This window comes from Verticillium nonalfalfae, assembly GCF_003724135.2.
Source record: "Verticillium nonalfalfae strain VnAa140/NRRL 66861 chromosome Unknown scaffold_164, whole genome shotgun sequence".
Taxonomy (NCBI): domain Eukaryota; kingdom Fungi; phylum Ascomycota; class Sordariomycetes; order Glomerellales; family Plectosphaerellaceae; genus Verticillium; species Verticillium nonalfalfae.
This window is the reverse complement of record NW_021167389.1, coordinates 43,842-57,402: the sequence shown is the minus strand read 5'-3', so window position 1 is coordinate 57,402 and position 13,561 is coordinate 43,842. Positions and strand designations below refer to the sequence as shown.

General features: G+C 56.5%; 5 protein-coding genes across 5 annotated transcripts; 4 read left to right on the top strand and 1 right to left on the bottom strand.

Moving 5' to 3' along the window:
• Positions 1-446: 446 nt before the first annotated feature.
• CIR1 (putative electron transfer flavoprotein subunit) lies at positions 447-2,296 on the top strand (the record flags this gene model as incomplete). The annotated part of the gene is made up of 3 exons (XM_028636801.1): positions 447-817; positions 870-1,429; positions 1,482-2,296. 3 exons carry the CDS (start codon positions 447-449, stop codon positions 2,294-2,296), a joined length of 1,746 nt encoding a protein of 581 aa, XP_028491138.1.
• A 1,140-nt stretch (positions 2,297-3,436) lies between these two features.
• On the top strand, positions 3,437-4,259 carry TVP15 (Late Golgi vesicles protein; the record flags this gene model as incomplete). Its single annotated transcript, XM_028636800.1, has 6 exons — positions 3,437-3,456; positions 3,524-3,595; positions 3,791-3,834; positions 3,890-3,904; positions 3,957-4,025; positions 4,087-4,259. 6 exons carry the CDS (start codon positions 3,437-3,439, stop codon positions 4,257-4,259), a joined length of 393 nt encoding a protein of 130 aa, XP_028491137.1.
• A 1,968-nt stretch (positions 4,260-6,227) lies between these two features.
• On the top strand, positions 6,228-6,763 carry SRB7 (RNA polymerase II mediator complex subunit; the record flags this gene model as incomplete). Its single annotated transcript, XM_028636799.1, has 3 exons — positions 6,228-6,269; positions 6,332-6,446; positions 6,504-6,763. 3 exons carry the CDS (start codon positions 6,228-6,230, stop codon positions 6,761-6,763), a joined length of 417 nt encoding a protein of 138 aa, XP_028491136.1.
• Positions 6,764-7,016: 253 nt separating this feature from the next.
• On the bottom strand, positions 7,017-7,933 carry D7B24_002596 (uncharacterized protein; the record flags this gene model as incomplete). Its single annotated transcript, XM_028636798.1, has 4 exons — positions 7,017-7,186; positions 7,252-7,713; positions 7,776-7,804; positions 7,875-7,933. 4 exons carry the CDS (start codon positions 7,931-7,933, stop codon positions 7,017-7,019), a joined length of 720 nt encoding a protein of 239 aa, XP_028491135.1.
• Positions 7,934-8,801: 868 nt separating this feature from the next.
• D7B24_002595 (uncharacterized protein) lies at positions 8,802-11,420 on the top strand (the record flags this gene model as incomplete). Its single annotated transcript, XM_028636797.1, has 1 exon — positions 8,802-11,420. One exon carries the CDS (start codon positions 8,802-8,804, stop codon positions 11,418-11,420), a length of 2,619 nt encoding a protein of 872 aa, XP_028491134.1.
• Positions 11,421-13,561: the final 2,141 nt, after the last annotated feature.

Below are 13,561 nucleotides of genomic sequence, written 5' to 3'. Positions count from 1 at the left end.
TTTATAGGGAACAGTAGTGGCGATACCCACGTAGGCACGTTTCTGGACTCACGACGACAAGTACCGACATCGCAAATCGGGCTTTCCTCATCAACCGTGACTGGTGGCGAAGCAGCAGCATCTGCCCCCGTGGTCCAGTACACCAAGGCAGCAACGGGTGTGATCAGCGACGACTCACCGCCCGATCACCGTCTGTTGCAACGCGGGGCTCAGGACCCAACGTCTCTGGCGACATAGCCAGTGCACCCAACTGGCCCCCCGAAACCGCCCCCCCTGTCCGTGTACTACACCGACACGACAACGCCCGTCTCTCGCTGTGGTTCAGCGATTCGCCTCCATCTTCGACCTTCTATCGGCCTTTTGTCAGCCCCTCCTTCAACCGTTGCTTTGTTTCTCGAAGCGCCCGCTCTCTGCTGCAGCCACTCGTAACTGAGCACTGCTTGCACATGGCCATGTCCGACGTTGCCCGCTCTGCCGCGCATGGCGCACAAAGGGACTCCACGTCTACCTCGAGAACAGCACTCCCTACGCAACGAAAGTCGCCCACGGCCCAGCACGACATCAAGAACACGATCAACGGCCCCGGGCCATCTGCTCGACCTACGCGGGAAGCCGGCGAGCAAGCGACGATACCACTTCGTGCGGCAGAGTTTCGCCGCAGCCTGTCCAGTGATACCATGTCGACCTCCCAGGCGCCCAGCCCAGCATCAGAAGTGGGAGGAACGTCGCCCACGCAAACTAGGACTGGCGTCAGCGCAAGCCCCGCACCGACGACTGCCTCTGCCTCCTCGCAGGGCCATGTTGGCCAGGTCTGCAGGTAGGACCTCTCGACTTGCCCGTCGCCAATGTGTTGTGCTAATCATCCGCAGCAACTGTGGAACGACGCAAACCCCTTTGTGGAGGAGATCGCCCCAGGGTACCACTATCTGCAACGCTTGCGGCCTGTATCAGAAGGCACGGAACGCCTCGCGCCCTACGTCCCTGAAGAAGAAGCCGCCCCAACTCGTGTCCGCCAACTCGCGAGCCGCGCCAACGAAGATCGCCCCGGCTCCAGGTCCCGGACCCAAGTATCCAGGGGGGCCGGCACCGACCTATGTCACCGAGGAGCAGGTGCCTACCGGCACGTGCCCGGGTGGTGGAAAGTGCAATGGTACAGGCGGCGCCGAAGGGTGCGGTGGGTGTCCCGCCTACAACAACCGAGTCTCGAAGTCTGCACAGCTCAACCCCCAGCAGCAGGGTCAGGGTTGCGGTTCCGCTGGCCAGCAGGGCGATCAGGGGGTGGACGACCCCTCGGCTCCGATCGACATTGCCGCTTTGCAGATCCAGAACCAGAACACCACGGTTGTCATAGCCTGTCAGAACTGCGGGACCACGACAACGCCGCTCTGGAGGAGGGATGAGAGCGGGCACACAATATGTAATGCTTGCGGTATGTTCGAGCCCAGTGCCTACTCCCATCTGAATGGTACTGATAAGACCAGGTCTCTACTACAAGTTGCACGGTGTTCATAGGCCTGTGAGCATGAAGAAATCTATCATCAAGCGGAGAAAAAGAGTCATGCCAAATGCGTACGCAGGAAGCGACTGGAACGAGGAGTACGACGGTTCGGAAACGCAAAGTCAGGCTCCTGAGGGCAGCCCAGAAAGGGGCAGCATGAACGACGATGGATCTATCAACCTCGGCCTCCGACTTCGCCCTCACGGCCTCCCCCCTATCCTGCCCTCAGCTCCGTCCTCCTCAAGTCAACACAACACAACTTTACCGCCGGTTGCCGACCTGGCGGGCTACCAACCGCCTACACACCAACGCCCCTCCCTCCCTTCCAACGACTCGCATTCGTACGAGAACCGACTCGCCCCGATCACGTCGATGACCCATGTTGCAGACCGACAAGCGTCCATGTCACCTGCGTCGTTCGTCTCACCGTCTCGCAAACGATCCTTCTCCGCCGCCGACAACGACAGTCTCCCAACCCCGGACGGAGGACCGGAAAGCTCAAAGCGGCTGTCCTCGATCAAATCAATTCTGAACCCTTCAAACATGGCGCAATCACAGAGCGAAGAGGCGGGAGAGATGTATTCTCGAGCCACTCGCGTGTCACCGGGCTTTGCACCAAGCCCTGGATCTTACTCCAATACAGGAGGCACATCTTCACCAACAGCCAGCGGGTACCCGCCATCGCAACCAGTACAAGACGATGGGGGCCGGCGCATGGCCCTGGAGCAAGAAGCACACAGGATGCGGGAAGCCCTCGCGGCGAAAGAAAGAGAACTAGCAAGCCTATCCAGGCCATGAAATGACGGAAACGCTACGAAGAACCTTGGAAAAGGAGGCACGCCGAAAGGCTCCTCTACTGTTTAGAAACGGAGTCTTGGGATGGGAAACCTTGTATCTTTTAGCATCAGGAGAGGGCCCGGACAGCTGCTGGCGCATTTTGGCGGAGCAAGGGAAACAACAGCAACGGCAAGCTGTGGTCGACATCCTAGATTTGGCGTTTCGTTTGCGCATGATGGAAGAGATACCGACAAAATGGGAGGTTCTGGCACGGAGTTGAATGCTTCTCACGGAGCTGTCATGACGGTACGCCGTATTTTAGAAGAATCCTTCTTTGAAAGGAGCTTTGCAGTGATTCTGATAGCATTTGACTTCTGTTTGAACATCCATGGCGCACTATACGCTCCGGCTTTCCTTTTGCCGTGTGTAGGACTTTTCCTACGTATTATTGTTCATTTACCATCCTCTGAGGCTGACACGTGGATGGCATGCTCGTGGTGTTGACCCCCAGCCCTCGACATGAATGGTGCAGATCAGGAACGACTCAAAACCACAGGAAAGTAGGTTCGTTCGGCTGAGTACTACGGCATCTGAAGGCGATAGACCATGCTCTGAAGATGTGCGATATGGCATGGCGTACTGCTGAGATTCCATGCTCGCCCGCACACATACCACACCATGCGAGATGAATTTAAACAAGAAGAAGAAGAAAACGTCAGCACTGACAGGGCGCACGGTGTTCACAGAGGTTTCAATAAGGGGCATCTGTCACACGTTCACAGGCTGACGTTGAACCCGCTTACGTGTATAGTCTGGGTTAGGTAAGCGTAGATCTTGAGCTCGGACTGGGTTGCCAGGTTTGACCAGCTTGGACAGGAGGAGCTCGCCTCGCACCCATTTCATCATTCGTCTTCAATCGGCTCCAGCTCCTGACCATCTTGTTATTCTACACCAACACTGCCCACTCGTCAAGCCATCACCCGACCGCCCCCCCACGAATCGGCTGACAATCCCTCGCCTCTTTGCGACAACCCTCACCCTATCAAGACTCGTTGAATTCCGCTGCCTGGACGCCGTGACTAGGCTTCCGCTTCGACAAATACTTGTCCAACCGACCACCAACTCAAGTTTCTAACCGGCTTCACTCCCTTTCATCTCAAAATGGAGCTCTCCGACGCTTTGTGAGTTGTCGCTGAGGGGCCAGCCACTGGAGGACGGCCATTGCTGACAATTGCGCCTTTTGTGCAGCCGCATCGTCAACCTCGTCACTGCGACCATTATGGTCCTGGGCGGCATTGCTCAATTCTTCAACTTCAGCTTGTACGTCCGACCTCGTCCGATCGCGATCTACAAATTGGAATGCTTCGTATGGGGCATCATCTGACTCGAGCAATTGATGGACGTGCCACCGGCGGCTCCTATCGGCTCGTGAACAGAGCGCCCAATACGGCGCGGAACCCTGGAGAGATCGCGATCCGACACGAGAAGCACAGCACTGACATGTGTCGCTCACAGCCAGGGCATCATCGTTGGCGTCTACGTCATCATCTTCGGCCTTTGTAAGTGAACCAGGACCACAAGACATGGACATTTTCGCTAATTCATCGTACACAGGCACGGCCCTTCTTGGTACGTGATACCGCACCCTCCACGCAAGCCGTACCTTTCTCACAGATCGCAGAGTTCCAGATCCCCCCGCAAGTCTCGCGCTATGCCTCTTTCCTCTTCTCCTTCCTAGGCCGTGGTGTCTGTAAGTTGAGCCCTGCACTCCTGTGCACGGTCGCAAACTGTTAGGACTAACATGCGCGCAGTCTACATCTTCATCGGCTCCATCCTCCTCAGCGATAACGTACTGCGCATCATCGCCGGCTCCATCGTCGGCATTATCGGCGTCTCTTACGTCGTTCTCGAGTTCATCCCCCAGATCGAGCCACCCGCCAACATGCGCGAAGCCGACGCTGGTTGGGGAGCCGAGCAGGTGTAAGCAACGCTCCTCCCCTTCCGCAGCAACCCGCCCCGCTCGTCTCGGCACGCGCGCGAACCAGTCTCTCAGCTACACACACTGTTGTTACAATGGCCGGTCCGAATCATTTGCTGAGGAGCTTCGTTCAGATATTAAACGGATACAACTGAGAGTGGTCCGCATCGTCTGCACTCTTCGGGGACCCGTCAGCGCGTACCTCGCCAACAAAATCAGTCGTCAAAGTTGCTTTGTTCGCGACAACGGGCCAACGTGTCGGAGCCGCCTTGTGTACATCATGGATTGGGAAGGGGTCTTCCGGCGGAAGAGGGTATCGGTGTAGGAAGGACCTCGAAAACTGGCGGTCATGGGCGCTATCAAGTCGCTGTCTGCTGGTTGTATGATTTTCTGTATTGAAAGAAGTGGCCTCCTGGTGGTGAGGCTTGGGCAGATGGGAACTGCCGGTGTTGCGGCGTGTATTGTTAGTCGCATATCACACGCAGCGAGAGTGCTACGCGAGCTTTATATGATATTGAGATCGTGTAAATCAACGGTATGACTTTCGGGTCCGTCTTCTGTGTCCCTATTGATGCTTGATGTTCATGAGTTTTCCCTCGACTACGCCCAAGTGGTCGCAGGTCGCGGTTTTAATTCCTCTCGGTTGTCCACCCGATCATCCTCTCAGCTGTTCAAATCGGAGCCGACGAAGGTAATATGACCAAGGTTTCCAGCGGAGCCTTCCATCCCAGTGCCTCTCGTCAATCTTCCTCTAGGTATAGCGCGTCCTCGTCATATTTGCTTTAACAAGACTTCACGACAGACTTTGGTCGTGAGCGCTCGCAGAGGCAGCTGACTATTTGCTTACATGCTGGCTTTGATTGCACATTAGGAAGAACCAGGTGAAGTGTTGTTTGAAGGAAGCTTTCGTAACTCACTATGAGTCGCAATTTCGTCCAATGTTTCAACTCGTCCGGTGTCTACAATATCATCCAGTATACCAGATCAGATCTACCAGAAGGATGAAATTTCACATGTCCTCGAGCAGTCTCATAATCTTCACGCATAGTCGAAAGCTGGCTTTTACCGGTTGCTATGTGGATATTCGGAATGATCGTACGGTAGCTAATCTAGATTTTCTTGGCGGGTAGAACGGTAACAGAAAACTACATTACACTACGAGTGTAGTGTAGTGGGTGATCTTCTTTAGAGCTCTATTCCTGAACATGGCGAGTACAATATTTCCACGAACTGAGGTCGTGCTGCTCTGGAAGAACCATACCTACTACGGCACAACGAAGCTCAAATACAATTCATTCTTACGAAGCCAAACAGGTGAGCCCGAATACGCGAATGAATGCCAAGGATATGCCTAAAGAAGGCGACCCCATTGTCCTGTCTAGGTAAGTCACACCTAGGTAAGTCACACCTGGTAAGTCACACCATTGTCTTTGCGCGTCACTGGTTCTGTGCGAATATGGAGTTTGATGATCTTCTGAGACGCCAGGCTTTCTATTGCGCTCGGGTTTCAATAGGCTGTATGCTGCTTACTAGCAGTCATGCTCACTTCAGGTGGCGAGGATGAATGTTGGACGATCAACGGACGACTTGTTCATGTGTCCAAATCTCAACGCCAGTGCCTACATTAAGCACAATGATTCTCTGCCAACGTAACGTGGTCAAGCCTGCGACAAGTGAAAACAGAAAAAGAAAAGAGAGGGGAAAAAAGTAAAGAGATTATCCATGCAATAGGGTTATACCTTTTTTCACGCAAAGTCTAACCCTGTCTTTGATGCTGGGCAAAGGCATTGCAGGGCGCCCATGGTGCTTTGCCACCATGCACGCTGAAGTGCCCGTGAAGACCCCCCGCCGATGTGCTGCCCCACTCGACAACCACCACCCATCAACCTCACGGGCCAATGACTTCCCCAATCCCTCAGCCTTACCGTAACCTCACGCCTCGGCACCACGAATGCGACCGTTTGCGCCGCCAACATGACGGATCGACTCACGCAGCTGCAGGACGCTGTCGACCAGGTATATCCTCCAGAGTCCAAGACGCATTCTCCGCAAGATCGCTGCTGACCCGCGTCCCGCAGCTGGCCCAGCAATTCGTCGCCTGCTTCCACTACGTCAACCGCCACCATGACCTCGAGGTCCTAGGGCCGAAGGACAAGGTGCGCGATGTCACTAAGGGTGCCAGCCAGCTCGAAGGTAGGGTCGGGAAAACATCACATGGATCGTTGACCGGCGCGATCTGACATCTTCCAGTGGAACCAGCCGATGCCGAAGAATTCCGCGCCGGCCTGCTCGAGCTGTCGCGCGACCTCATCGTCAAGGAGCAGCAGATCGAAGTCCTCATCTCGACCCTGCCCGGTCTCGACACCAGCGAAGCCGACCAGGAGAAGAATGTGCGCGAGCTGGAGGAGGAGCTCAAGATTGCGGAAGTGCAGAGGCAGGAGGCCATCAAGGAGAAGGACCAGATCCTCGTCAGGCTGGACGAGGTGATACGGAACGTGCGCAGGCCGTGAGCTGCCGACGGCTGCCAAGAAAAGATGACTGCATGGGCTCTTGAGGCGTCACGGCGTTTTTGTTTTGTTTTGGAGGGCGTGGGCACTGGGGCACCTTGGAAGAGAGAGAGAGAGCATGATACCCGGCTAGAATGAACTGGTCTTTGGACGCCTCTATGAATTTACAAACTCGTCTGCCCGACCCTTGCGAGGATAAAAACAAACATGATAATACTGTAGTCTAAAGACACTATGTCGCTGCGCTATGAAAAGTCTAGGAGCTGGCCGACTTGAAGAACTGGGGGTAAACGTTCCTTAGTTCTTGCAAGTGGCGGATCTGGTACTGCGACGCCGGCGTCCTCGGCACAGAGAGGCCCTCTTCGACCAGGTGCGCTGCCGTCCAGCCATATTCTTGTGCGGCCTTGCAGTTCTGGTAAGAGTCATCTGCACAGCATGTTAGTCACTAATTCAATCGCCGATCGACAATCGACAAGAACGAGAGCACGTACCGACAAAGTAGCAGTCCTCCGGCCTCTCGACGCCTGCGTGCTGCATGGCTTTGAGGTACATCGCCTTGGCAGGCTTGCACGTCAGCGGCTGCTCGGCATAGTCGCAGAACGTGAGACCCTCGAACTGGTCCTCGATGCCCAGGAGCTTCACTACGCGCTGGCCATGCGTCTTGTAGGCGTTGGTGAGGAGGCGCACAGAGACCTTGCTACGGTCAATGTCCTGCAGCAGCTGGCGCAGTTCTGGGTCAGGCGTCAGGATATCCTCCAGGGGCAGGGCGTCGTCGACCTTGGAGTTGTATTCCAGGGGGTCAATTTCGTGGTGGCGGACCAAGCCTTCGATGGCGAGGCCGTAGTTGGTGTAGTACTCCTTGTGGAGCTTCACAGCATCGTCCCAGGAGAGGGAGAGGTGGTTTGAGAAGAACTTATCAATGAGCTCAGCCATGAGGTCCTGGATTTGAGATTCTAAGCCGATCAGTCCGAGGTCACACGGCGCGATGTACCGGGTTGAACTTGGCGCAACTTACTCCTAGGGTATAGACAGTTGTCGATATCGCTTCAACAATATGTCAGTCTCGATAATCCAGTACAAGGCAGAGATGTTGGCCTTGGCTCAAAGAGCTTACAAAAATAGGACTGGTTTGGAAGCTGGCGCTCCATTGGTCTGGCTTTGATCCCCCGTCATGGTGCTGGTGGCGCGTTTGTTCAATGCTTGATTCGTATATGCGATCAGTACGATGCGATCTGCCGTCGGCCTTCGTCTACGTTGGAGGGTCTTCGAAGGGGCCGCAACTGATGTGATCAATCTTGAAGCCGTTTGGGGTCGTATGGTCAAGATCGGAGTGAGGCGTGTTCGGGTTGAGATGAAAGTTCCGAGTGAGCTGGAGAGTCTGGTGATCATGAAGACAGAAGTTGTGGCTGAAGCGCAGAGAAGTCTGGTCATTTAATCCCCGTCTGCGCATGAACGTATGAATCATGAACTTGTTCAATCGTTTTTTTTTGAGTCACCGGCCGCCTAACTCGATTGACGTGAGGTGCATCCAATGTTGGCCCGGGGGCTCCAGTCGTGGGGTCGTCGCCGCGGGGAATGTGATGGCCGTCTCCACTCCCTACAGCTGGTGGACCAGCCACAGCAGCCGCAGCCGCACCAGCCACATCGCGATGGTGATGCGAACACTAACGGGGCGCTAAGTCACTGGCGCAGCCCCCGTAACCGAGTATCCGTCCGTGCGCCCCTGTAATCAGCCAGAGCCAGAATTAAATCTTGTCTCTGATGAAGCTTGCTCGTGATCGGAGACTCCCCAAAACACGTCGCTATCTGCTGTTGTTGGCCGCTTTTCCCCCACGCATCCCCATCCCACACTGGCACTGCCGTGAAGATTGTCGTGTCCTAGGAACTGCACCACGGCACGCTTTCGAGTCGTTCTCTGACCTCTTTCGTCCCCAACGCTTGATGCTACTCTCTGTCACTCGAGATTTCGAGTCTTCAAACCACGTCGCGAGCTTCACTCTCGGGCCAGCCTTCGCCTCGCGTCGCTGACCCTAGTCTCGCCATGGCTACAGGCCAGGTTGCAAGAGGCACTTTGCCGCCAGCAAGTCATCCATCAGCGGAGGATGTCCTCTACCAGATCCAGCAGTGCGAGAAGATTGTGCAGTTTCGAGATGCCATCGTCGCTGGCACCCATCCCAGGATCAAAGTCCTGCATCATTCGTCCGGCAAGCCCTCCCGTTCTAACCTTGCATCCCCTTCCCATCCCATAGGCGCGCCCAAAGCGCCAAAACAAGCTGTCCAACGTCAAAACAACAGCGTTCCCGCCATCTCTGCCCACGTCCCCAATGCCTACGTACCCGGCTTGGGCGCTCCTGTAGCGCCCCAAGCCAGTGCCTCTTCGGCCAGGGCATACGGCTCGGCGGGAGCACAGATCGATCCCATCTTCCTCGAAAAATCTGATGATCTCATTAGAGCCGAGATACAGTTGCAGAGGCAGCGTCTAGAGCGCGCTCTTAGAGAAGAGGTTGATCAGCGCCGCATCGCGCAGAAGGCATCTACGCAGCTGGAGGCGCTGGCCGACTTCAACCTGCACGACGTTCTGTCAAAGGCGCTAACTCTTGTCGAGGCCACTGCTCCTCTCAATGCTGATGCCAACGGGTTGGCTGCTAACCCTGAAGCTGCAAGTGACTCCTTCGACGAGAACTCGTATTACTCCTCCCAGCACAACTCGCCAGATCCGTCGCAGACTAGTTCACAAGCCGGCCGGGCTTCCGACGGCGCGCCCACGTTGCAGCCAGATCAGCGATATCATCCCACGGTCCCTGGCGCTCCAGTACTTGCCCAGTACAAGCCGCAACAGCAGACCGAAGCGCATCCATCTGTCTCGCGTCCAGTAGCTACTTATCAGCAGCAGGGCCAGTCGTCGATGGGTGCTCCCCAGCAGACTCCCTCCTCCTACTCCTATCCCACCTACAACAATACCTTCTCTGCAAGCACAAGCACGCAAATAAGGAAAGACAGGCATGGTCTTTTGGATGGCAACACAACAGCTGACTCCACGTCTTTCGGCGATGGCAGCGGTGAGGTCAGCCGCTCGGGGTCAGGAAACATGATGGAACTTGATGAACAGTCTGGTAGGTCTGTTCGCAATGCAGGCCAGTATCGGCCCGCAGAGCCCCATGCTCCCAGGCAGCCATCGCCAGTTGTTGTTGCTCGGGCCATTTCACCTGTTGCTCCTCAGCCATTTCACGTATCGTCGCTGGCTACTGCAGGGCGGGCCCAGCCAGGCAGCCAAGGGTCAGGTATTATCCAAGGCACAACAGCCCAAGTCGCTGCTCTGCGCAACGTGGCAAACACTGTCTCTAGCCCGGACAGCTCACCACAAGGAGGCCGCAAGGGCGCGAAGGGGAAAGGGAAGAAGAAGGACAAAAAGAACAAGAAGACCGGGGCCCATGCTGCGGGTGTGCCGTATATCAAGGAGGAGCCCCGGTCACCATCACCTCTTAACGCTCCGACCTTTACTAGGCCCCAGAAGCGTCAGAAGAGGCAGGCAGAGGAAGCGCAGGACCTCCACAGGCGTCAGCCCTCTCGAACGTTTAGAGATGACGGAGCTCTCCCTCACGTTCCAGCTCCTGCTTACCCGGGACCAGATGACTACCGCCCACGACCAGCAAGCTACGCGCCAGCAGCGGGTGGCTACGGTTATGCTCCACCAGCATACGAGCAGGACCGTCGAGTCACCAGCAGCGTACAGCCGTATCCAGTTCAGTACGGCGCAAGCGAGTATTACCCCACCGCGGTCCAGCCTGTCGCCGTGGACCGCTACGATCGTGAGCCCCAACGTGTTTACCGCGACGCCTACGAGGTGCCTCGCATGAGTGCACGGCCAGAGGTTGGCAGAGCCAGATCGCGGTCACCACTCATGCGAGAGCGCGCATCACCGCTCATGGCCCCACCGGCCGCCCGCGTAGTCGTCGACGCGTCTGGCCGGCATTACTACGAGCCGCAACCTCCTGCTCCCGCGGTGCGTCAGTCAGTACCACCGGCATCCATGAGGATGGACGACGCGGAGGTCCTCTACGAGAGGCCTTTGCGAGCCGAGTCTCGCCGACCAATTGAATATGAAGAAAATGGCGTTGTGTACCGCCGGGTTTCGCCGACCTATGCTCCACGCAGAGTGGTTACGCAGCCGGAGTACGCTACTGATCCCCACAGAGCTTACCGGCAGCGCGAGTATTCATCTCGTCCCATGCCGCCCCCGCCACTGGAGCAGTATGTCCAGGTCAGGAGCGGCCCGGGTCAAGAGAGGGGCCCCGCCGAGGGGGCGCCACGGGAGTACGCGATGCGTGCAACTACGGCCCGGCCTGCGGAGCCGGTCCGCTACGAGATGCCACCCGAGTATGGAAGGGTGCAGACCGTCAGACCCGACTTGCCTGCCCACCCAAGCTATCCTCCCGCTGGAGCGCATCGTGAGATGATGCACCCTCCCCTGCCTCGCGCCTACAGCATGCGGCCTGCCGAGTCGGGTGCCCCGCGGCGGGAATTCAGTGCCCGCCCCGTCGAGAGCTACTACGGACATCCTACGCGTGGTGACGAGGGCGTTGCCTACATTGAGCGGCCTCTTGGTGCTCCTCAGGATTTGGCTTACAGCAGCGAGCCTCACAGGGAGATATATCGTTGAGAGTAAGGGGGAAAGCCAGTGTGGGTGCAGGTCATATGCGAATAGGTCCAACAACTTGGTACCTCGGTGCGTGTCCGGATTCACGCTTCGAAAACGGCTGGATATCAATCACGAAGGATGGAGAGCTTGTGGAGCATGAACATGAAGACACGCTACTGTCAAAAGCGGATGATACCGTGACATGGCTCAGCAAACTTGTACCATGTACTACCTGTGTAAGCAATACCAGTGTTCAGGCCCGCATGGTAAACAGCATAATCAATGAGCCCGTTTCCAAACGCATTCGTACTGTGAGCGTGACATTGTTGCACAGGTACCTGAAGGGCCAAAGCGTAGCGGATACCTCGTGCAGAGTTCGGAACAGAGCACGTGAGCGGCCCTCCGTGAGCGTCTCGCAGTCGATGGGAGTGTGGTTGGGATCTCGAGCCGCCGGCCTTGCGAAGGCGGCCACAGGGCAGCGTCATACGTCCGATGCATCATGTGTCTGGAGACGGTATACTTCCGTTGTCTCTTGTCCGTTGAAAGAACAGGTGTTTGCTGCTTTACGAGTTTCGGATGGAGACATTCGCTGCCGAAAGCGCGACAGGTCTGACAGGTGTGTGGGTGGGTTTGGAACCCCCACCCCCTTGTCCCGCCCCCTTCCCCCTTTCCGATGCTCTACCGTACCTACTTACAAATGAAGGGTCGTGTTGGCAGTATGCCGGTGAGAAGTGAGTAGAAGAGAGAAACGTAGGAATACAGGGATGGGAGAGGAGGGGTGACATTGCTCACGGACCCAACGTCAGCGGCATTGCGATGTTATTTCGCAGGCCGAATATATATGGTAGGGAACCACAGGAAGAGACTGTGACCCGAATAGACGGTTAGAACGAGGGTGGATAGGATCTTCCCAGCGGATGAGCGATCTCGGCGAACGCGCGACGGCCGCCAGGGGCACAAGGGGTACATGTATGCCCCCCCCCCCCCCAGCTGGAGAAACCCAATAGCCTGCTTTCGCGGCGCGCGCCGAGACACGTATCCATGGTAGGAATAACTTTTTTCTGTAAAGGCTGGGGGCTACTACGGTAAGGACACGGTACCTAGTATGCAAGGCATTGTAAGGAGAAGCGACGGATCGTCAGGGTCGTCGGCCACAAAACCTAGCAAGGGAGAGATAGTGGACGAACGTTCGCCCCATTCGAGGGCGGCCATTCGAGTCGCGGCGCAACAGATTGAGACGGACTGGCGAGCCTTGGCCCCGCAGATCGGGTGCGGTTGAAACCTTGTCTTGGCCCGACGTTTCAACGATGAGGATTTAGTTCGTCTGTCCAATGCTTTCCCATCACGTTGCTTTATCACATCGAGGAGGAATGCCATCGGAGGACCCTGCAAGACCAGGAGGCAAGGGGTCCAGCATATGCTCGGGGGAGGTTGGCGATGGGGCCGTCTCCCGCTGAGGTTTCGTCGGTAAGGGTATCAGCCCTATTGCGGCGTACTTGACCAGATTTTATACAAGTAGGAACTAGGTCATCGAGGCTCTCGAAGATGTGGACAGGCGTGGGCTTTTTCGCCTTCAGTATCACGGTGCCATGCTGTAGTGCCGTGGCTTTCCTCTCATGCCCAAACTCGCTTCCTGTTCACCAGCATGTCGACCAATTCACATGGTGCCTGTCGGTCAATCTCGATGCCTGAGCACTTGGCCAGTGCCTTTCGTTGGGGGCTGATGAGATCCCAGATTGTCAGGAAACACATGCGTCGTGTCGCCATGCCCTAGAACGAAGGTGCTACAGGGATGCATGCTACCATGGAACTTGTGGGCTTCCCAGAGGCTTGGGATGGCTTGTCATGAGATGCCACAGGGAGATTGTGTCTGCGTCAGCTGGTGTTCATTTGTGGCTCGCTCGAGGCTGGCAAAAAACCTGACGGGGACGAATGGTAGGGCATTCCAGGCTACCAGGGTTTGATGACTGCGAGTGTATGTGTTGCGTGTTGCGTGTTCCGTCGTATGTGGTGTGTGGTGTGGTAGTGTCGGGTCGGAAGCCTGACGGTGATAGCGCAGGGCTGTGCAGCGGGGGGCGGCACTGATGGCGTAGGGAGGAGCATGCCCAGGTCGTAGGCCAGCCGTTCGCTGGGTACGAGGTCTCGAACAGCGTCCAGAGTCG